This window comes from Condylura cristata, unplaced genomic scaffold, assembly GCF_000260355.1.
Source record: "Condylura cristata isolate star-nosed mole 26May11 unplaced genomic scaffold, ConCri1.0 scaffold00004, whole genome shotgun sequence".
NCBI classification, from domain to species: Eukaryota; Metazoa; Chordata; class Mammalia; order Eulipotyphla; family Talpidae; genus Condylura; species Condylura cristata.
Window position 1 is genome coordinate 2,659,230 of NW_004567105.1, and position 23,638 is coordinate 2,682,867.

The 23,638-nt window shown below is 40.2% G+C and overlaps 1 protein-coding gene across 1 annotated transcript in view; it reads right to left on the bottom strand.

Moving 5' to 3' along the window:
* EP300 (E1A binding protein p300) overlaps positions 1-23,638 on the bottom strand; it is a 59,954-nt gene that overhangs the window by 26,094 nt on the left and 10,222 nt on the right. Inside the window, exons 2-10 of the mRNA XM_004675637.2 lie at positions 19,602-20,239; positions 11,778-11,954; positions 10,594-10,855; positions 9,870-9,983; positions 8,394-8,639; positions 7,079-7,172; positions 6,443-6,580; positions 4,553-4,670; positions 3,722-3,896 (exon numbers count right to left, since the gene is read on the bottom strand). Of these exons, the coding sequence (XP_004675694.1) occupies positions 3,722-3,896; positions 4,553-4,670; positions 6,443-6,580; positions 7,079-7,172; positions 8,394-8,639; positions 9,870-9,983; positions 10,594-10,855; positions 11,778-11,954; positions 19,602-20,239 (1,962 nt within the window). The remainder of the gene's footprint in view (positions 1-3,721; positions 3,897-4,552; positions 4,671-6,442; positions 6,581-7,078; positions 7,173-8,393; positions 8,640-9,869; positions 9,984-10,593; positions 10,856-11,777; positions 11,955-19,601; positions 20,240-23,638) is intronic.

Sequence of the window (23,638 nt, forward strand, 5' to 3'; positions counted from 1 at the left end):
ATGTATCCTCTAGGGCCCTCCCTGGTGGTGCAACAGGTTAAAAGTGCAGCATTATGAACCTATCTGTAGCCCCTACAACCTGAGTTCGATTCTCAGCCAGGGAGGTGAGCCACATGGTGTGGCAGACCTCTCTTGACCTGCCTGTTGCTCCCCTCACAGCAGTATATTTCAGAAGATCTGTCTGTTCTGTTATCCACTGAGAATCTGGTGAATCCTCTCAGCCCCTACACCTCTGGCCTATAGCCCAATTTCTGTATTCATAAATAAGTAGATCTTTAAAAAAAAATTTCTTTAGGCATAAGAAAGAGCTGGCATGTAGGCCAGCAGTGCAGGGGTGGTGAGAGGATTCAACAGACAGTGGGGAGCAGAACAGATATCTACTGACACACAGTTGAGGGGAGCAGTGGGTGAGGTAGGATAGGTCTGCTGCACCATGTGGCTCAGCTCCCTGGCGAGCCGGGGATCAAACTCATGCTACAGTGGCTGTGGATAGTTTCATAGTACTGAGTTAACAACACCTTGTGCCACCAGGGAGGCCCCTAACGACGGGACGTTTCTCCAGTGACCAGGTCTGATCATACTCCAATAATACATTTTGATGCACTCAAGTCTACGGTCAAAAGTGACTCTAACAGTATACTCACTACACTGTACTACACGTCATGTACTTTCTTAAACACACAGTAGATTATTAAAAATGTGACTAAATAGGAATAAATGTTATAGTTTTCTCGGGTTAGCTGCACATCCTGTAATGTTGCACGCCCCCCTCTCTCTATCATGGTATACTGTACAGACAAGGGTATTCCACAGAGCCCTGGGAAAAGATGGGGGACTTGCAGCAGCCAGCTCCAGTCTGGACACACCCAGCCTCAAGTCCTATGTACTTGCTTCAGACATGCTCATCAAAACTGATCAGAATAGAAGCTTGCAGCTATAGTTAGATAACTTAAATTTCAGTAAATGAGCGGAAGTGATAGAGTTCACCACCACATAAAATAGCAACATAAATGTAAATACTATGTGGTCTACTGCAATTCAAGTGACTAGGATTAAGGAACTACTAATACTACTTAAAAAAATCTTTTATCAACAATTGTGTAAAATGACAAAATTACAATGTTTAAAACCTATGTTCACAGAAATTAGCAAACATAAATTGACAAAAATCTATTAACAGCAATATTCTTCCCTAACCTATGAATTAACAAACATTTCACACAAAACAAGGCTTTCACCTAATATACAAAGAACTGTTTTTCCTATTTATAATGCTAGTCTGCAAGCTAAATGCTATCAGAAGTCAGGCAGTTAACACCAAGGAGTGGAACAGATGAGTCGCCTAAAACAACAGAAACCATGAAGGTCTGTGATAAGAAAGCACAACCGAGAGGGCAGCTTTTATTCCAGACGATCTCACTCCAGATGTAGCTCGTGATGCCTCTGTGGGAGACAGGACCCATCTGCTAGAAGACAGGACCTTTCTACCTTAAAGTGAGCCAGACCTCTAGATGAAATGCAAACTCTTCTAAGTATTAAATACAAGGCTAATCAAATGAAAAAAATAAAACCACAATTTCACTACCCACACCTGGTTCACCTACTTCACGTATTTGTGAGGTATAAAGACGGCTACCTCAAATCAGCTTTCTATTTTCTTTTGTACTTTTAAAATAAAACTTAAAGTCAAAAACACCACTATTTGCTACTAATATTTTTAAACTTGGTTAAAATTCCAGTTCCTCTTTCATTATCTTTGTCTCTACTTCTATGTAGCAACTTTTCTTCTGAAATTTCCTTTGTTTTCTGAAATTCTTCCAATGTGCCCTTTATTATGCTAACTATGGTTTCAACTCATCTAACAAGGAGCCCAAGCTGGAGCCTTTTTAATCATCATTAATCTCTCGGTGGGGAGGAGCTCCTTAGTGTGTTCTGGTTGCCCAAGAGAAGGACAGGTGGAACCACTTCCAGCTGTCCCTCTTTCCCTGACACCGTAACATTCTGCTTTGAGTACAAGGCTCCTGCAGGTTGGGTAAATCTGTACAGGAAAGATACAGGGTGCAAAAACTTAAGGATGTAAAGAAATGCCCTAGGGATAGCTTGACAGGATCGTGTAAAGCTGCATGTTAACTCAGCAATACAATACTGGGACAATTGGAGCATGTTTCTGTATTCTAGTAGTGTAAATTAAACTACTGGGAGTATTTCTATGGAACTGTACCACTAATGCATAGAATGTAGTTCCTAGAACGGAACGATTGGGTGTAAAAGACAAGCATTTAAATTCTTACCTACAGCATATCCACTCATGTTACCAATCCCAAACTATGCCCACTTTAACCTTTCTCAAAGGTTTTATTTTACTTGTGCTTTCATTTCCTCTCCCATGTATTAAGGAAATCAGTAACTTTAATCCTGAACTATTTTATATTTATGGTACCTTCTGTTGTCTTTCCTTTAAAGAACTCAACAGTATTTAGTGACCTTTGTGTAATACTTCTAATTGTTTAAAATTTAAAGACTTTTATTAGTCTCATTAATTCTGTGTATATGATACAAGAAATCTTAATCTACAAAATGCCAGTTTTCAGATGCTAAAGGTCAAAATACACTTAGGCGTAATGCGGCCCCACTAACACTTTTTCCTGCCTGCATGGGCACATACTGGTTTTACTCTAATATTAGACTATAATTCTTTCTCTTACCAAGTCTAGTTCCTGCTCTAGTTCAAGCCACCAGTACTACAGCAGTTTCCGCAACTTTAGTCTTTTTTCTCACTTTTGAACACTTGTTCTCCCACTCAAAAGAACCTGCTTTTCCACCCCAGAGGGCCTTGATGTATATACTGTTTTCTCTGGCCAAAACACTGTTGCTCTTTCCAATTATTTTCACATTAAGACTGAATGAGAAAAAGTATCTGCGTACAAGTGCAACAGAAGCTGGTGGCAACTAGCAGTCAACTTTACATTTCAAAGCCCCAGGGTTGTGACCCTCATACTTCACCTAAAACGAACGCTTTGATGGGGCAAGAGTGGGCACTTGTACTCAGCTGTCTCTGCGCAGGGAGACTAGGAATATACAGGTTTTCCGCCAGTCTTTCTCATGTCCTCTACTTAGCATGTTTTCCTAACTACTGTGTTCCCAACTCCAAATTCACCTCTTGAAAATTAGCAATGAACAAAGCAATGTATAATAATCTTCACAACCTGGGTCACTCGTCAAGGTGATAATGCTGCTATCACCTGAACGCAGAAGGTGTCAAGATTAATCTCAAATGATGCTTCTAAAAAACTCAATCGTTTTTAGTTGTCAGGTATACTATGGCAAAATGAAATCATAACAATTTGATTAACAAGACACTGCATTTAGGACGTATGGAAGCTGGTGGGGCCTCTGAACCTGCTTAGCCGCATCTACTGGCCGCCTACTACATGCAAGCCAGGGAAAACACACAGGCGATCACCTTCTGAGTGCAGGATCAGATTCTAAGAATGAGATGGATTATCAAGTCATGTTTAGTACCATGCCCAGAAGCCTTAAAGACACTGTGCAGGTACTGATTTTACAAACAGTGAATGAATGCTTTTCCTGTATAAAGGCACAAGAGACTATCTGAAAACCCTTAGAATAGTCACACAAAGTAATGCAAATTAACAGACTGTGGTTAGAAACCATTTCATGACCAATTTCCCCCAGAATAATTCTAACAAAAGGCACTTACTAGAAGCCATTCCTGCTTGTGGCTGCCCCATATTAGGCCCTGGGTTCATGGACACTGGCACCATGCCTGTAGTATTTGGTAGCATACTCTGTTTTTGTAACCTTGTCCTTCGTTTTTCTTCTAGTTCTTTCTGGATCTTATAGATCTTCTCAGCTAGCAGATGGTAGTATTCCGCCTTTTTGAGTTTTGGGAATTAAAAAAAAAAGAGATGATGAGAAAAGAGAAACCACTGTTAGGTATCAGGGAAAAGATCAACTAAGAACAGATGTGAATTTCATTTAAAAAGGTAGGCAGAAACTAAAGGCAAGAAGCTCATGTTTGGGATCTTCAGAGGCAGACTAAAAAGCATGACTTTTCAAAATATTAAGAGGTTTACAAAACACACACCAAAAATTCATTGCATGTGTAAAGAATATACTACATTTTGAAGAAGAACCAATTTAGGGGAAAAGTACAAATGACAAAGAAACTGGAATATTCCTAGAGAGAATACTGTGCAGCCTGATTCATCATATTCTAGTGAAAATAGCACAGCTCTGGTTAACAGCTTAATCACTTCACCAGCAGATAGGACAACCCTGATAAAGTGCCACGTGTGTGTGCTATATTACTAAGAGGAAAAGTGATCTTGATGACAAATACATACTTTAAGGGCATGTTTTGCTATTTTGACTGCACAGTGAGAATAAGGAATAGATATCTTGTGAAGTATGATTATTACTTAAACATGTAGCAAAGGCGTAAAATAAGCCATCTAAACCAATTCATTTCAATATATATATACACACATATAAAAAATAAAATCTTGGGGTTAAAGAGAACGAGGCTCACTCGGTTATTTGCAGATTCATACATGTCCCCTTCCACTTTCCGAGCATATGCCACAAGGTTTTCCATCCGCCTGTCTTTCAATGCAGCAGGATCCGGTGTAGGAAATATGGCTTGAACACTGAGAAGAGAAAATCCCACCATTACTATACTGTTAGCTTTACATTCACATATGGAAACACACAGTACTCTAACCTCTCCCTATTAGTGTGTTGTCATTTTTAGACAACAGACACATTAAGTTAAAATAGGAGGAGGAAGAGGGGGTCAAAATAAGTTGTCTGGATGAAAATAAAAAAAAAATGGGGGGGGGGAATCCTGATTAGAATATAATCTATATTCTGAAATCTAAAATCTAGATTCTATAAAAATATTCTGATCAACATCTCTAAAACGTTCAGGAAAAAAATTATACTGCTATTGGCATAAAGTGAAGAAATCTTATGTTTGTCATAGTATCAGCAGTTAACAGCCTTCGTTTTTCTATGATCCACAATTTATTCAGCTTAGTAAAATAAAAAATGACCACAATATTATCTTACAAGACCAAAAACTTGAAGCAAAGGGAGCAGAAATGCACGATTCTATTACTCCAGCAATTTCCTATTAAAAAAAAAAAAAAAAAAAAGCCTGGCACAAATATGATTTCCTGCCATGAATTCTATCATTTGGCAACCTCATGGTTGAAGGAATGAGCTGGGGAGACAAACAGAAGTTTACAAGAATGTTTGAGTTGGTTAAAAAAAATCTGTAGTTGTGGACCCTCCCTGGTGGCGCAGCAGGTTAAAGCACAGCACTAAGAAGCGAAAGCCACTTCCTCATGAGTTTGATCCCCACCCGGGAGGTGATTCACATGGCGTGGCAGACCTCCCCTGATCCGCTGCTGCTCCCCTCAGCAGTGTATTTGGTCAATCTGCCTGTTCTGGTCAATCCTTTCACTGCCCCTGAACCTCTGGCCTGTACCCTAGTTCTGTATGCATAAATAAACAAATCTTTAAAAAAAAAAAATCCGTAGTTGTTATTTTTTTAACATCAAGTCAGATGTTTGAATCCAAATAATTTATAGTCTCTCTCCATTAAATAAGTCTCTAAACAGTCACAAAATAAGTTTTGGTTACTCCTTATTAATTCACTATATTAAAATCCCACTTTTTTTTTCCCCTTCTCACATTACATTTCTAGTCCTATCACATTAGCAACCCTAGATGAAGTATAACTGGTAAGTTAAAATAACAAAAAATAAATCAAAAAGACTATATGGTTCTAAGTCAATAATAAAAATAAAGACAAAACCACAGGTCTCTTTTTAGGGGGAGTAAAAATGTAGATAAAAAATAGCTTTCTCTAAGAAAAAAGGAAATAGTGAATGTTGTCTTAATTGTAAGCCCTATAACCTTTATAATATGGCCACACTACCTCCTACAACTGGTGCTGCCCTGCTTTAATCTGACAAGAAATCTTTGATAATATAGTGTCTGTGATGCAGCACCTCAGACATTTGTTAGCTTTGTATTAAATAGTCAGAGCCTACTCACAAACTACCAACATGTACACTGCAAGGCCACCCAGATTCAATTTATCACTGTAATAGAAGTATTACCAGGAATAACAGAAAAACTGCCAATTCTAGTATAGTTTTTCTTTTAAAATGTGAGCTTTGCAAAAAAAAAAATTAGTGATTAGCAGCACTAAAAGAATAGTTCAAACACTTTTAAAGCTGCAAAGATCCTACAAAATGATGGTGAAAAGTAAAGAAACAGAACAGGAAGTCACAAAAGCAGAAGTATCAACAGCAGTTTCCTGGTTACAGAAAACCCACTAATACTCCCCCTGGAGGGAAGTGCATGTGTGGACTCAAAAACTCTTATGAACAAAGCCAGCTTAGAAGCTTACAGTTTATGAACAAGATGATTTCGAAGATCCTGAGTAATATCTTCATGCCATTGTTTCCGAATTCCAGTACTGGATGGCTGAGCTGCGGCTGGCATAGGACCCAGGTTGGCCACGCTGGCATTTTCATTCATCATTGGGCTTATTTAAAAAGTCATGAAATAGTTTTAGTGAAAACAATGTATTTACACAGAGCCGACAGTGATGACAAGAGGTTTAACATACAATGACATGTCCACTTACGTGAACATAACTGGGGAACAGTGTGCACCGGCAATTGTATGAGGGGAAGAATTAACCCTTATTTCATCACACAGAGGAGAGGATGAAGGTTTGGGTTTAGAGATCCAAATACCATGTTTTCAGATCAAGCTGTCCTTTTGACACACTAACCCTAGGGAATTAACTAATTCTGAACCATGGGATGTGCTAACCAGCTGCAAACTAGAAATTTCCAACTGTTTGGGAAGGCTTGGGTCAAATTAGGTTACAGAAGCCTAGACTATGGACTCAAACACATCTTTGTCTTAACATTCATTTAGGATCTCTTGAAAGAAAAGCAACTAAAACAATTCAAATAATGAATTTCAACAAGTATGTGAAATGTGACTTAGGGTACAAACCAAGATAGAAACTTACTTTTGTGAATTTATGGCTGAATGCAGCATTGAGTCAGAAAGAAGATTGGACGCTTGAACACCAACACCGCCATTGACTCCCATAGGACTAGCAGCTAAGGTGAAAATGAAACAAGAACCTTGTAAAAGCCAGAACAAAAAAGTAGGGGATTGAGAATGGGAGCAGGGAAAAAGAAAATAAATGAAGGGGAAGAAGGAAAAGTTTTATATATACGTACATACATATATATACACACATATGTATGTATGTATGTATGTATGTATGTATGTATGTATGTATGTATGTATGTATGTATGTATGTATATAAAATATATATGAAAAAGGGCACAATAAAAGGAAATATAACAAACTTTTACCCTCTCAGTGACCTCAAACTTAGAAGTGATAAGGACATTAGCAACACATATATAAATGGAAAAGTACTTCAATCAGCCAATCAGAAAAAGATGAACGGTTCAATTCAACAGGAAAGGAACAGAAGAGACACATAAAAAAAATTCTCTGTACTTAAGTAAAAATTTAAAATGCCAGGCCCTCCCTCGGGCAATGGATTAAAGCACAGCACTATGAAGCTGTCCATAGCCGCTGGCAGTCTAAGTTTGATCCCCAGCCAGGGAGGTGACCCACAGGGCACGGCAGACTTGTCCTGTCTTGCCCACTGCTCCCCTCAGCAATGTATTTCAGTCCATCTGTCTGTTCTGCTCCCCATTCTGGTGAATCTTCTCACCCCCGCATCTCTGGCCTGTACCCCAAATTCTTGTATGCATAAATACATCTTTTTTAAAAAGTCTTCTAATTTTCATCTATGAAATTAGAAAAACTTTTTTAGTACATTTGAAAAGGACAGTTGTAATAAGGAAAGGAGAGGGGAACCTCCACGCACACTCAGGCAGAAGCAGCAGCCTCTGCTGCTGTGCAAAAGAGAAATGCTCATTAAGAGAACATCTGCACAGGCAGGGGAGCTGCCCACCACTGCTCCTCAAGTGCTGAGAAGGGTATGGGGGAAAGCAGCATTTTCAACCAAAGGGCACAGGGGTGTAAGCTGACACACAGGGGCTGTGGTGGACAGGGAGAAGGGCAGCACAGGGCATTTGGCAACCATTCACCAAAAAAATCATGCACATGTTCTGACTTAAAATTTCTACATTCATTTTTTTGTTTTACAATTTTACATGTATAGACAGCTACATACACAGTGATGTTAAAAGACGTAAACTAAAACCAAGTGTTTAAAGAACTGGGCGCTACACATCTATAGGCTTTCACTCACACACATAATCAACATCACACCCATCTCTAGCAGGCCACAACTTACTCATGTTGCTCATGGGCCTCATGCCTTGGGGAGACTGTCCAGACTGCTGATTTTGCTGGTTCTTCGCTTGTACCTGGGGCTGTGCTGGCATCTGATTTACTTGATAGGGTAGTCCAAGAGCTGCGTAGGCTCTTTCTATGGAGCTGGGATCAATCTGACTGACAGTGCTCAGGTTGGGGGTGGACTGCTGACCCACTCCCAGAGAGCTAGCATTGCCAAGTCCAACTGGTGCTCCAGTTAGAATTGCTAGAGAGGAGAAATTGTATCACAGCATTAAAGATGGTGGGAAAGGTCGGGGGGGGGGGATTACTATATTTGAAAAATGAATCTGAAATAAATACAATTATTGTGATACAAACATGAACACCTCTCAGTACATACATCCTTTCCTACTGTTTCTTTGAAAGATTTTTTTAGGTCAGACTTGACCACATTTAGGTCAAAGGGTATCCCTGGCATGAAAACTTTTAAGCCAAATATCTAAAAGCCTTTCCAACAATGTGGTAACCAGTGTTCCCTCCCCCAGGAGCATTTAAAGCCTGAGACAAACACCAACACCAGATGGCATCACACGTGACAATTTGACAGGACAGAAATGGTACTTTATTTCATTTTTTTGGGACAATAAACTTTTCGTACTTCTTTCTTCGGTGAATTATTTATTTCCTAGCCTCAATTTTCTATTGGACCATTTATAATTTCTTCATTTATAGAATTTAATTTCTCACATATTGCCTGTGTACTCCCAAAGATTGCCTTTCAATCCTACATACTTCATGTTCTGTGTCTAAAAAGGAGGTGTGGTAGCTGCACTTAGGTCTTTCGATTGATGACTTGTCTTTTTTCTACGAAAACTCCATTTCAGGCTTCTAAAAATAATCCTCAAAATTAAAAACTGGTATTTCTCTTTAATTTCAAATTAACTAATTCTTAGATCAAAGGTGTAAGAGAATGTGTCCATGTCAAAGCAGTATCTTTTAAGATCTCATGAATTTTAAAGAGAGCATAAATTCAACTATTGTCATTTTTATAGAAAGTGGCTATATATCAGGCCTCCCTGTTAGCACAGGAGTTAATCGCCAGCCATTGCGGTGTGAGTTTGATCTCAGCCAGGGAGCTGACCCATACGGTGCAGACCTCTCCTGTCTCTCCATTGCTCCTCTCAGCAGAGTACTTCCGTCAGTCTGCCTGCTCTGCTCCCCACTCTTGAGTCTGGTAAATCATCTCACCTACTCTCCTCTGCTCTGGCTTGTCCCCCAGTTCTTGTATGCATAAATAAAATAAAAATCTAAAAAAACCCAAAAACTATTAAAACTTCCTGGGTTCTATTTTAGCTAACAGACACTTCAATTCTAACCTCATTAACTGAAGCTTTTGGGCAGCAGAACAAGGTGGCATGGCAGACCAATCAACTGCATGAGTTAAGAGTCTAAGGATACTTTTGGTGTAAAGGCTTCAAAAGACTTAGTTACTCACACTGCTGATTTCTCTTATCCCCAGCATTTTTAAGGGGGAGACACACAGGACAATCATGCCTTGTACAATTCTTCCAGTGTGAAATGATCTGTCGAGATGACGCACAGTGTGCCACTAGAAAGAAGAAAAACGATTTTTCTCAAATGCAGGTTATAGATATGCATCGGTATCACCAAATTTAGAAACTGTCAACCAGGGCTAAAATGTGAACTCAGGTGATCTCCGAAACACCCCCGCACTACAGGAGAGCTCTCAGAGCTCACAGTTGAGAAAACAAAACCATTCCAGAAATTTAGACAAAAAATCTTAGTACCCACAATGGGAATCTAGCAGTGGAACCCATGTTTTCCATCACGCTGTGCAATCTAATTTATCCTAGAAAAAGTTCAAAGAATAAATTTCTGACGACTCCATAAATACAGATATTAAGTTGGGTAACATTTCAGTGTTTACTTAGCGATAGCCAGAATATGTTCATTAGCACTCAAGAGTGCTTTGTTGGGCACGTCACAGTGAGTAAGATCATCAGAGAAAGGAAGTCCCTGGAAACTCCCTCCTCTTCTACCACCATTATGAGGCAATCACAAGATGATGCTCAACTTTATCAAACCCTAGTGTAGAGTAAGGCTTCAATAAAGAAATCTCAAAACAGACTTGGTGGCGTTTTCTGTCTTCTCTCTGACTATATTGTCGCTGAGCACACACACCCATTGCACCAACTCACCTTGGCAGGATTTGCCCGACTGGCAGTGCGTCATGTGGTTAAGGACATTCTTCATCGTGCGGCAGTGGGGAAGGTTGCACTGCCTGACTTCCCCGTTAGCCTGCTCCCTGCGCTGGCACTTGTGAGCATGCAAAAGAAGAACGAGCTGCTGCTGGATAAGCTTACGCTTTTCAGGATCAGCGGTGTGTGCTCCGGAACCCATTCCCGGGGCTACTGGAGTCACAAGGCCTGGCTGCTGAACTGGTGGGGCCTGCTGTTGGCCCTAAGGAATAAAGTGACAGAGACACATTTAACGTCAGGTGTCAGAAAGTGCTAAGTCTTTACAAACTCTATGGAGTTGAGTAGCCCATATGGAGGTGGTGTTTCAATTAAAACCTTTAGATGGAGGACAGCCTACTTTTATAGGGGTCTCCGTATTTTGACCAGGGCACTCCTAGATACAAACAATGTTCCTAACATCAAGGGGCTCAGTTTTGTAAGAAAAGTAGTAACACATCACCAAGCGCTATAACTAAAGTACATAAAATACACAGATAGCAAGAGAGTAAGAAAAACACAAGCCACAAGGAGTGGAAAAGCAAAGAGCACTGTTCATGTGAGGGTTTGAAGAACAAGGAAGAAAGCTGCTTGGCCCCAAAAGGAGCCTTTGGCATGGGGGGAAATTACTTTTTGTAACTTCTGCAAGAAATGTTTAGATAGATGGGTAACCATTCTGAACTGTCCTGTTTTATATGTTTATCTTTATCTCTAGTGCCTCTTTAGTCAACTTTATCTATCTCCCTAGTACTTAGAAGAAGACTATCTAAAATACATGCAATCAAGTGAATACCTGAAACAAAGTCAAAGAAACACCTGAAAAGAGGTTCCCATAGGACATTTTCTTCTGGTGGTGCTTGTGGGCTGCTTGCCACATTAACCAGACACGGTTTACTTTGGAAGCCAAATGCTCTCACTGGAGCCCGTTTGGCTCCAGTTTGGCCTAGCACGGTACTGCTCTTGTATCATCAGCAACAACACAGCACATGAGATGGAGGGAGGCATAAGCCTCTGGACTCACAGGAGCCATTACATTCCAATGTCTATCAACACTAGTGTGTATAGCAGAAGACAAAAAGAAGTTTAACACAATTCTTTTTGTTAAAATGCCAGTCTGAAGACAAGTTTATAAACAGGTGACTACCTACCATGTTGGGCATTCCTCCACCAGGCACTGCCTTTTTGTCCATTGCAAATGGAGATAAACTATTTGGTAGTACAGGCTTTGTTTGGATCTGGAGACCAAGGCCACTGGCTCCCATCTGCTGCCCAGAATTCTGAGTGTATGGTGAACCATAAGGGTTAGGGTTGTTCATCATTCCCATCTAAAAGTAAGAAACAAGATAAATTTTATTCCCCACATTAGTAGAATATTACTATTCCCTATCCTTTTTCAATTCCTAACTTACAAAGACAATTTTAAAGGATATTCTCTGCATAGGCAGTCTTCAGAAAATGCTCATGAAAACACATTTAAGTTTTAGGGGGCCGTAGGCGAGGTGAATTTACAGAGCTATTTTCAGTAAATATTTGACATTGCCACTGATCTCCATTTTAATGTCTTACATACACTTTAATTTACAAACTATGATTTAGTCATCTAATCTTGTTAGTATGTCAAAATATTTCAATACTTATTCTAGCATTTCCGTACACAAAAGGCAGAAAACAGGCAATCTGGAGGATGTGTCTGTATTACTCAGGAAGAGAATGCCGTGGTGATTTCAAACTTGATTCTGAATCCTCTAAAATAGAGCATGCAAACTCCAGAGCCCACATCATTCCTTTCTGTCTTAAATCTAGCTGCATTTCATTCAATTACCTGCTTGGTTCTTAATGAACCATCTAGAACCACTGTACTGCGTAAAATGTTTTAGTGATGACGAAGCCACAAATTCTGTTCTATTCTGCTGTCTAGGACTCCAACAGCAAGTTATTCATCACTTTCCAGAAACATACAGACAAGGGCTCAGAATATAACTAAGGACACTACAGAGAATGCCCCCCCCAAAAGTCTAACTATAGAGTCCTACCTTCAAAGCTAGATCTAATTCTATCAAAGGGCCCCTCAAATTCTACTTCTGAATATCACCCCTCCCAAATCTTACCCATGTAGTCAAGTCCTGCATCAGAGCTTGCACACACTGCCATCAATAGGTTTTTGTGCTGTACTGCCCTTCATCTTTTTTTTTCGGGGAGAGAGGGGTGGGCACCAGAACCTTCATGATGCTCCCAAGGCCTAACTCAATCCTAAACCCATGAGCTTGTAAATTTGAGGATAATGGGCTTGATCTGCGATCTTTTGTCTAAAGCTTTTTCTTTTCCATAAAACTAGGTAGTGATACCACTTCGTTTTATAACTGACTCTTGAAAACTTTTTAAAAAATCACAAAAAGGTACTCTAATTCTACTTTTTGTTGCTTACTTGGTATAATTTTAAGAAGTAGCTGCAGATTCTACTCAGCCTTTAAGATATACTTCAGAAGATACCACCTCTAGGAAGTGTCTACTGTCACAGATAAAACTGCGAAGAGGTGTGCCTTGCCTACATCTACATGATACACAAAAACCTTATTCACTCATTTTCCATCTTTGCAGTCCCACTACCCTAGACCTAATCAGCAACACAGCTTGTTGATCCAAGAAAACAGAACTTAGAAAAGCTATCAATTATATGAATTCTGTAAATAAAGTTCAGTTCTTTAAATCAGATGCAGAACCTATACTGTGCACATTTATCAGACCTTCATCAGCTCAAAGATTTGCCTATAGCAGAACCAAACTAGTCAGAAAAAGCTTTTGTACTTTCCAGATAAGATTAGATTAAGTAACTTGCCTGAATGCACTGGCAACAGTAAGAATGACAGAAGCAGCCTGCTTTGCATGACAGCGTAAAAGACTGGCAAAGCCTAAAAGGAAGCATACATAGCAGAAACCTCAGTCTCTGACAAGGAATTCCCTAAGTGAACTCTGGCCACTAAGACTGTCAAACACATAAACACTCATCGTTTCAAATGTGGCTGCAGCGTTGCTACACTGTATATTTTTAAAGGACTAGCATTCATACTGTATAGTCCCAATAGCAAGCAAACCGACACCTTGGGGGATTTTGACACTTGGGGGATTATATTCCGCTCAATTGTCTTTCCTATTAGACACAGAAATTCAGACCTAGGCCGATAGAAACTGCGTGACAGACAATAAAAAGTAAATAGACAAAAAATAATGTTTTTAAATAAATAAATGGTGGGATCTGTAAGCTGCCTTGATGTGTGAATAAACATGTCTTCATTCAAGTATGTCCCCCAAAGGAATCTGGTTCTCTGTGTAATGTTCTCACAGAAATGGCCTTGGCCAACCTAGATAACGGAATTTCAGTTCCTGACATTTTCCCCTCAACCACAACGCATTCCTACCTAGAAACTCCAAGTTCACTCTACAGTAGACCATGGACTCAAACACAGACTGCACTGAATGCTGACCAGCAGCAGTAACTAATTTCCAACACTTCTGGTCAGAGAGATCAACAAAAACTCAGTTTTTACAGTCTCTTAAGAGTCTTGCTGCCAGAGTTAGAAAATACAATCTCCCCATCCCTACCCTTCCTATCACCCCAACCCTCTCTACTCACCCACCAAATACAGTGGGAGGGCATATACTTCAATGCAGCTACACTGTTAGTTATTTGATCTTGTTCTCTTTTTCACAGCTAATGTGATCCAGATGTTTAACTACCCATCACAGACCTGGACCACACTGACAGACATCCCCCTAACTGAAAGGCGGAGTCCACGACAGCTCTAGGCTGCTAAAACAAAAAGGACTTGCAGCGTTTTTCCTCTTTAAGGAAAAAAATCTGATTCTGTAGGTTGTGTCTAAAATAATGAAAGCAGAAACTTACAAATATACAACAAAACTAAAGAAACAAACACAGGGCCTCCCAGGTGACACAAGAGTTTAGCCTCAGCCCCATGAAGCGATCGGAGCAGCCACTGCAGCATGAGTTCGATCCCAGCCAGGGAGTGACCTACTTGGCGCAGCAGACCTCTCCTGTCTCCCGGCTGCTCCCCTCAGCAGTGTATTTCGGTCCATCTGCCTGTTCTGCTCCCAGTCTGTCTCTGGTGAATCAGAAACCCCCCACACCTCTGGTCTATACCCCCGTTCTGTATGCGTAAATAAATCCTTAAAGAAACAAAAAAAACCCCAAAAGCTTCCAAAAAGACTACATTTGGGCACAGAATCTCTTAAAACCCTTCAGAATGTGACTCTTGAAATGCGTCTCTCAACTGGGACTCTTCCTTCCTGTACTACTGCTGGTGCCTCCACTGCTGGGCTATTTACCTCCGCTGTGCTCCTTGCCTCGCCAAGACCACACAATTTCTAAACAGACAGAACACACCTTACTTTACAACCGGACAGGTTAAATCCACTTTAACATTGTGGTGTTAAACACCATGCAAACCGACAGTAACTTTAAGAGCAGTTCCAAAACTGCTATTAGCACCCTGACCTCAAAAAAAAAATAAAGGGAATTTATTCCTAAAGACAATACTCATTTGAATGAAATTCAGTTTTTCTTTTCTAAAAAAAGATTTATTTATTTGTGCATACAAAAGCTGGGGTACAGGCCAGAGTTGGGGGGGGGTGAGAGGTCCCACAAGAGACAGAGCAGAAACAGAGCAGATGGATCCACTGAAATACACTGCTGAGGGGAGCAGCGGGCGGATCAGGAGAGGTCTGCTGTGCCCTGTGGGTCCCTCCCTGGCTGGGGATTGAACTCGTGCCACAGTGGCCGTGGACAGCTTCATAGTAACCCCATGTGCCAAGGCCCAGCTTTACATAACACCAATTTCATCAGACACAAAAGATTTGGATACTTAATCCATCCAAATGGTAACATACTTCCTAGTATACTGGTGAGGAAACCAGAAGGAATCGTATTTCTCAGCTGTACAACTACAGAGCAAGAACTAGACAGCAATGCAGAGAGATGCTCCAAGACTGTCTGAGAAGGTAGAGATGGCCAGGCAGGATCATAGGACACAGGCATGGCTTCCGTTCCTTCAGGCTTCAGGGCACTGAAAACCACTCCTAGAGATTACTAGTAAGTCTGGAGATAAATGCTGCTGTAGCCAACCTGGAAACCCACTGCTTGCTTTTACATAAGCTTTGTCGATACATGAATGACATTGTATTTGACATTATATTCGAAGTAACTTCTCTCAATTTGGTTTCCTTGCCTGCATTAATGGAAACACAATCATCAACTCATAGAGCTGAAGTGAGGATTAAGGGCCATAACACTTATTAAGTACCAAAAACACAAATACTCCTTTCACTAATTAAGTACAATTACACAGTCTGATAGTATTATCTAATAATATCCTGACTCTTGTCTCCTTTATCATAACAAGTTCTTTCACAGAACAGATTCATTTTCTTTTTAATCTGAGTAAAGTAAGTTTTATTATAAGTAAAAAGCAAATACAGAATATTAATGACATTTTCTTAAATTTAAAAGCCTTTAATTCCAAAGAAGGTAAACATTCCATATGCTATTAACCACTTAAATCTCTATTGGTACTACTCGGTTTCCCCCCACCCCACGAGTCGACTGCTGTCTACAGGGTGATCTGACACAGCCAAGAGCTACGTTTCTAGATTAACTACATGAGGCAGCTGACAGGCCCTCTTCCCATAGCATGTCTGCACATCACACACAGAGAAACTGTAGTAATGTGAAGCACCTCCTGCCACGCCTCTTCTAATGGTCAGTGCCTGCCACACACCATCCACACGTTTATTTATATTAACTCCCTTAGACTGCTAACAACCCAGTAAGAGCAGGCTGACACCTCTCTTACTACAGATGGGAAAGCCGAGCAGGCAGCTGAAGTACTATGTAAGTGGCTGAGTCCATTTTTAACCCAAGGAGTTGAGTTTGGCTCCATAATCTCCAGCATGAACTTTTACCAGTTATTTTAACACTTCCCTCATAAAGGGTGACTAGTAGGAAAAGCTTTGCAATTTTATAAAATTTTGTCACGTTTTAAAGAGGGCCGATATATAGTCTTGTAAGTTTATTAGAGTAAAATTAAACAAGGTTCACAACATGTGGTTGAAGAGGATTATGGCACATTCTAGATTCTACCCAGGTTTCAAAATCTCTTATTCTGGCCACCCAATTAAAAACAAACAAAAAAACCCGAAACATTTCATCTTTGATTACTTTATGTTGACTAAAATTAAAGCAGCAATGTGTACAAAAGCCACCGCGCCTCTGTCAACAGGGTCCAGATTATCATGCCCCACAGGAAGTCCTTGTCTTTAACTCCTGATTCTTAAACATCACCAGAGTGTATAGAGGTTTTAAGGGAAATTTACTAAGCACAACCAACCTTCTGAGGTAATTTTAGGACCTAGTACTGTAAAGGGCAATTGCTAGTAAACGATTTCAACACTGATTCAATTTATTCTCTAATAGGAAAATATAGAAAAGCCTTTTTTTTTAAAGATTTATTTATGCATACTAGAGCTGGGGTGTAGGTGGGGGGGGGAGGAGAGCACGCAAGTGAGTGAGGGCGAGAGCTGGAGCAAGAATATGTGTGTGTGTGTGTGTGTGTGTACTCAAAGTGGGGAGCAGAATAGAAGAGTTACTGAGATCCACTGGTCAAGGAAGCAGCCAGAGACAGGGGAGGTCTGCTATACCACGAGGGTCAGCTCCCTGTGCTACAGTGGCTGCAGATAGCGTCAGTGCTGAGACTGAACCCCTGTGCTGCCAGGGAGGCTCAGAAAAGGGCTTTCTCTCCTCCCATAAAGAGGAAACTAGTTCTATTAAAAATTTAAAAAAAAAAAAAAAAGAAGAAGAAGACCTGAGCCCTCCCTGGTGGCACAGCGGGTTAAAGCACTGCACTAAGATGCTAAAGCCACTTCAGCATGAGTTCGATCCCTGCCTCGGAGGTGACCCACATGGCACGGCAGACCTTTCGTGACCTGCCCCGCTGTTCCCCTCAGCAGTGTACTTCATCAGTCAGCCTGTTCTGCTCCCCACTCTGTCTCTGGTGAATCCTCTCACCCCCTGCACCTCTGGCCTGTACCCCAGCTCTGTATGCATAAATAAATAAATCTTAAAAAAAAAAAAAAGACGTGTAGTTGGCTTCCTTGGTGGCTTAGGGGTTAAGTTTCAGCACTATCACTGCTACTGCTTGAGTTCAATTCCTGGCTAGGGGGTTGACCCACATAAGGTGTGGCAGACCAAGCTCTCCTGCCTGGCCTGCCCACCGCTCCGCTCAGCAGTGTATTTCATTCTACCTGTTCTGCTCCCTGCTCTATCTCTGATGAATTCCTTCAACCCCTGCACCTCTGGCCTATGCCCCAGTTCGTCTATGCAAAAATAAAAACAATTATCTTGTAATATTATCTGGGTATATCTCATCTTAGAACTCCTTAACTACAAAAAACTCACCTACTACACATTTAGAGCTGTCTTCATTGTTAAGAGCGCTTTAAGTGTTTTACAAATACAAATTTGTGAATAGAACAGCTGAAACTATTAAAATAGAAAAATATTTTAATAATATCAACTCCAGAAAGATTTCTGTTTTGGTCACTGCTCTCTCTCTTGCTCTCTCTTTACATATACACAGTCCCTGAAATAAAGCTGATACAAGTAATTTGTGATTTAGAGTGTATCAATAAAAGTGCCCCACTCCCAAGCTAGGCATTCTTTTGATGAGCAGTTCCTTACGTTTTCTTCACCGCACTTACCTGAAGTTCTGCAAAGTAAGTATGCTCATGGTTCTATCCTTGGCATCAATGCTAGGATTCAGTAAACATCTCATCAATCAGTGAAGCTTACTGTCTGCCATCCCTCCTCTCCCACCGAAGAGGGCAGGGACACTCCACAGCTATGTTCCTATTATAACCTAAAGGAGGTGCCCAGCAAATATTTTACCTTTGTTTCTGGTGCTCACTCCAAATACTCCAAGTAAATCACATCAACAGAGCAACGTAAAAAGTGCCAGAAAAGGAAAGCCTAGAGCAGGTAGGGGTGAGGAACAGAATCCTTCGACATTAAGATCTTAATATCCTTTGATGGGGAGAAAACGTAGTAAGGGCTTTTGTGTATCTGCACAGAACCTCAGTTCCCTCACTCAACTCACACCAGTGACTTAACTTCATCCCCGAGTCTCAGGACACAGAGGCCCTAAGGACCGCTAATATTATTCCTCCTACAGAGAAAGTGTGCTCCTGGCCCTGATTTCTTGTGACAATCTTACCCAAAGATTGTGACAGTCTCTGCTTACAATCTTATGAAAGCAAAGTCATCTCTTTCATTCAACAAGTATTTATTCACTATACGACAGGCAACTGCAACTACAGAGTGAAGACATTTTAAGAAAGAACAAACTACACAAGTATGTGGGTAAGTACCCCACAACATATCTTAACTATGTATACACAGAACAAACACTGAAAAGGTTCTAAAAATATCAATTTAGCATTCTCTACTTAATAAAGCCAAAACAGTAGACTTCTCAAAAAAGAAAAGCCTCTCACACAATGACCAATTAGCAATCAAGCTATTTGGAACATCTGGAATGCTGAGCTTTCACACTAAACTAATGCACATCAGTTTCTATCCACTAGTTTTAAAAAAATTAGCATTTATTTTAGAACAGAAAAGAGTACCTTAAAAATTAGGGACATTTCAAGCAGCAGGAATCATTTAGAACTGTGAAGGTACATGATACTAACCAGTTGTAAAATATATGCTTTACTTAAATGTAATGTAAGAGCCTCATATTTTGGACAACACAATACATCCTTGACACGTGGCGTGTGGGAAGGGTATGCAGTGTTAAGATTATACACGAAGAGTAAAGAATGGTCAGTAAAAATAAAGCCCTCCCTTTAACACTGAAACCCTGAAAAAGCAGCTGGTGGAACACACCAACCCAAACTGCACTTACCTTAAGAGGCTGGGGGCCTCTCAGTCCTGCTTGCCCTCCCATCTGGGGAGAGCCTTGCTGCAGCGGCTCAGCCATTAAGTTGCCGGCACTCCCCATGCCGGGGTTTGGGTACTGCATATTTGGTCGCCCCCGACCTGCTCCAATCGAACCGTTCATGACTTGATTAGGCACCATTCCCTGTCCATTGCCTGCAGTCAACATTCCAGGATTCATGCCAGCATTCATCCCTGTGTTCAGTCCCATGGCAGGCTGATTTACCGGACTGTTCATCATGCCTGTTGCGGATGGTGTGGGACCCTGACTGGGCCCACTAGTGCCCATCCCCATGTTGGGAGAAGTCAAGCCTGCCTGTGTCATTGGGCTTTTGACCATGCTATTTATCAAACCTAATCCAGGACTGTTCTGTTGGGTCTGGCTGGCCATGCCTTGGCCTGGGCCACCAACCCCCATATTGAGATTAGGGGAACTACCAGACCGTAGCAATTCTGACAGCTGTTTATGTTTAGAGGCTGCATCTTGTACTATGCCAAGACTTGTCTGAAGCTGACTAATATCACCACCATTGGTTAATCCCAATTCTGTAGAGTTGATTAATTCATCTGGTAAGTCGTGCTCCAAGTCAAACAGAGAGCCAAAATCTAGAAACAAAGAGGAAAGAAAATTAAAATTTTGACATAATCCAAATGAAATCACTCTACATTTTGTTCTTGATTAGCATTAAATATCAACCCAAGCCTACAGTGAAATAAATCCTTTTAACTAAGATACATAATGAAGTATTTCTCGCAAAATGGTATACCTAAGATTTTCTTTAAGATGCTGCAGCATTCCAACTCCTTAACACAAGCAAAAACAAAAAAACCCTCACTAAATTAAAATCTCTAGCTTTGTTGACAGGTAAATGCTGGTACCTATAAGAGCTCCTTACACTATTCCATTAAATTGCAATTCCCCATTTAAAGTTTAAAAGGTGACATAGAAAGCCTGAATAATCATACTACTTACTAAAGAAAATTGAATCACTGATTAATCTTTCCATGAGAACAGCAGACCTAACGAGAAAGAACGCCACAGAGATCACACATAGCCGAACACAAGACTGTGAGGCTGAACCGAGAAGCGTAACTCTGCACACACACGTGCATGTGCACACACGAGCAAGCCGGGTGCCCCCACGTCCTGAGAATGTGATCCCATGAACAAGCTGGGGCAATCGCAGAAAGCCAGCAGGGGACCTGCGCTAGAACCTCAGAACGTCTCTAAAAGTCCTTCACTGCGTCAACAAAGCAGAGAAAAATGTACGATTCATCTGACAGCATTTCAAATGGACTAGACACAGTCAATTCCAACCACAATTTAAAAAGCAGATGCAATCTATAGCAGGCAAGAAATTGGCAGAACTTAAAACTGATAAAAAGTATTTTTTCCAAAACCTAAAAAATTGAAAGGCAAATATGCATAATGAACCAACCATAACAGGAGTCTCTCTACTATCAGAACAAGAAAAAGATACCCATGTGACGAACTATTTCAACTTTGCACTGGTCTCTCTAACCAAAGCAATAATACAAGGAAAAAGTTTAAGTAGTAAGGCTAGAAAGAAAAAAACACAATAGTTTGGCCTGCATCTAATATTAACTGTCAATGCAGAAAATGAAAAACAAAAATCTGAAGTATTAAGACGTCAGCAAGGTGACCGCAGGCACCAAAAACATAAATTAAACTGCATTTTATACATTAGCAACCACTAAAATAAATTTTAAAATTAAATGTATAACAAGGGGGAAATTTTAGGGAAAAAAAACCCTGGGTGAAGTTATTATGAAACACAATAGTGAAGATTATTGTTAGTCGTTCACCTTTAATTACTGGAATATCCTAAGGTTTATACTGGAGTATAAACCTTCATATTCAAAGACATCATTTTTTCCCCAAACTATTTCAATACAATACCAATGACAATCCTAAATTTCACAGGGGCCCACACAAGAGGTTCTTAAGTATGCACATAAAAACCTGTATCTGGAAAGCACTACTTCATAGGTTACACAGCTGTGAGTTCATATGTAGTATGAGTTCATATGTAGTATGAAAACTGAGTTCATATGTAGTATGTTTAGAGTGGTGTCTAGCATTTATTAAACACTCAAGAACATACCAGCATACCCAATGGAACTGTCACTCTACTAGTAGACAAGACTGCCTTATATGAAACAAACTTCTATCAGGCACTCTTTTAAGGTGTCATACACTGTTCTCGGAAACTCAGTAATTTATTCTCATTTATCCTCTCAACAATCTCACAAGTGGGTCACAGCCATCACAGAGTGTTCACTGAAGATTAATCTACTTCATAACACAAAAATCTTACGTTGGGCCCCAGAGTTTAGGGTTTTCATTTAACTTGTACCACAAATTTGCAGAACATGTTTCTATTTACACTTATACAAAACACTTAATACCACAATACAAAGTCTAGCTACACTGTGAGACAGACAGGAGGGTTTACATTGGTAGATCCTGAAAATAAAGTTTTTTCTTTAAATGGCAGTCCATACTTCCAGTAACTGCCTAATAGTAGTTACCACTAGAAGAGACTCCACATAGGCTTTGACTCAAAGGCTGATTTCTATACTCCTGTCTCCCAAGATAGCCCACTCTGTGACAGGCTCGGCCACACACCTGCATGGTCTGTCCCTGCTATATCTGATATTCATGTGTATATCTGATATTCTTCACCAAGTTATAAGCATATGAAAGGGTCTTTTTAATAGCGTTTTACATTTCCACAGCACATTAACACAAGCTCACCAAATGAATTAGATGTTTCCAGCAGTATCACAACTGTGTAACTTTTATCGGTTGGGTATTTATAATTTTACAAAAGTGCTCTTACCTCTATTTGGAAACTTGTTGTAATCAATTACTATATAATTAAATTTGGAAAACTATGTAAGAAAGTAGTAAATACTCAAACTCTGATCAAACAGGCCCTATTTTCATATGATATCACTATCTTAAATTGTGATTGCATCTCAAAAGTTCTGATTTATGATTCCTAAATGCACCAGCCAACAACCAGTCAACAGGTATCAAACTTGGCTATATTCAAGGAGGCTGAATACCTGAATTTAAGAGAGCAATCAATTCTTTAAGTGACCTCTTTTGCTGTCACTTTCCCCACTGTGAACTCAAGTCAAAAGACAGAAATGCATTCTACCCCTCCCCACCTTGTGGAGTTGTTTTAAGACCCAATGAAACAGTTCTTCAAGTTTCAGGACCTTCCTGTTGGTGCACAAGGAATTAAGTGTCAGCACTATAAAGCTGTCTGCAGCCAATACAACATGAGTTCAATCCCTGGCCAAGAAGGTAACCCACATGGCACAGCAGACATCTCCTGTCTCCCTGCTGCTCCCCTCAGCAGTGTATTTCCATATATCTCTGCCTGTTCTGCTCCCCACTCTGTCTGGTAAATCCTCTCACAGCCACCCTCTCCCCAACCTCTGGCCTACACCCATCTTTTGTATGCATAAATAAATAAACCTTCAAGTTTCTAAATGATTCAAAAACACTATATAAATGTGAAAACTTACTAACCCTCCTTTTGAAAGTTGTATTTTACACAGGACAGAGTAAAGGAGCCTTAGGGATCATCTATGACAGTATAGACCTGAAAAAGGACAAAGTAAAAAGCAGAACGAACAGTGCCAACTGACTAGGAACTGGTGGAGTTAGGATCCATTCTCCCCTGGGGCTCTGAGAACCCTGCTCCTGGAAGGAAAGGGGTAAATTTCTCTCATCATTAATTCTCACTTCATCAATGTAGTAACTTATTTATCTATAACTGATGAAGGAATGTGGACTTCACTAAAATTATACTATCTGTTAGGGAATATGGACTCTGTTATAGTCATTAGGCTTCTAATCCAATGCTGTATGTAAGCAAACAAACTTAATTTTCAGCAATGGTTTCGGATTATTGAACATTATGAGAATTGTTAAGTTTTCTGAGCATTTTTAAACTGAAAAAAAAAAAA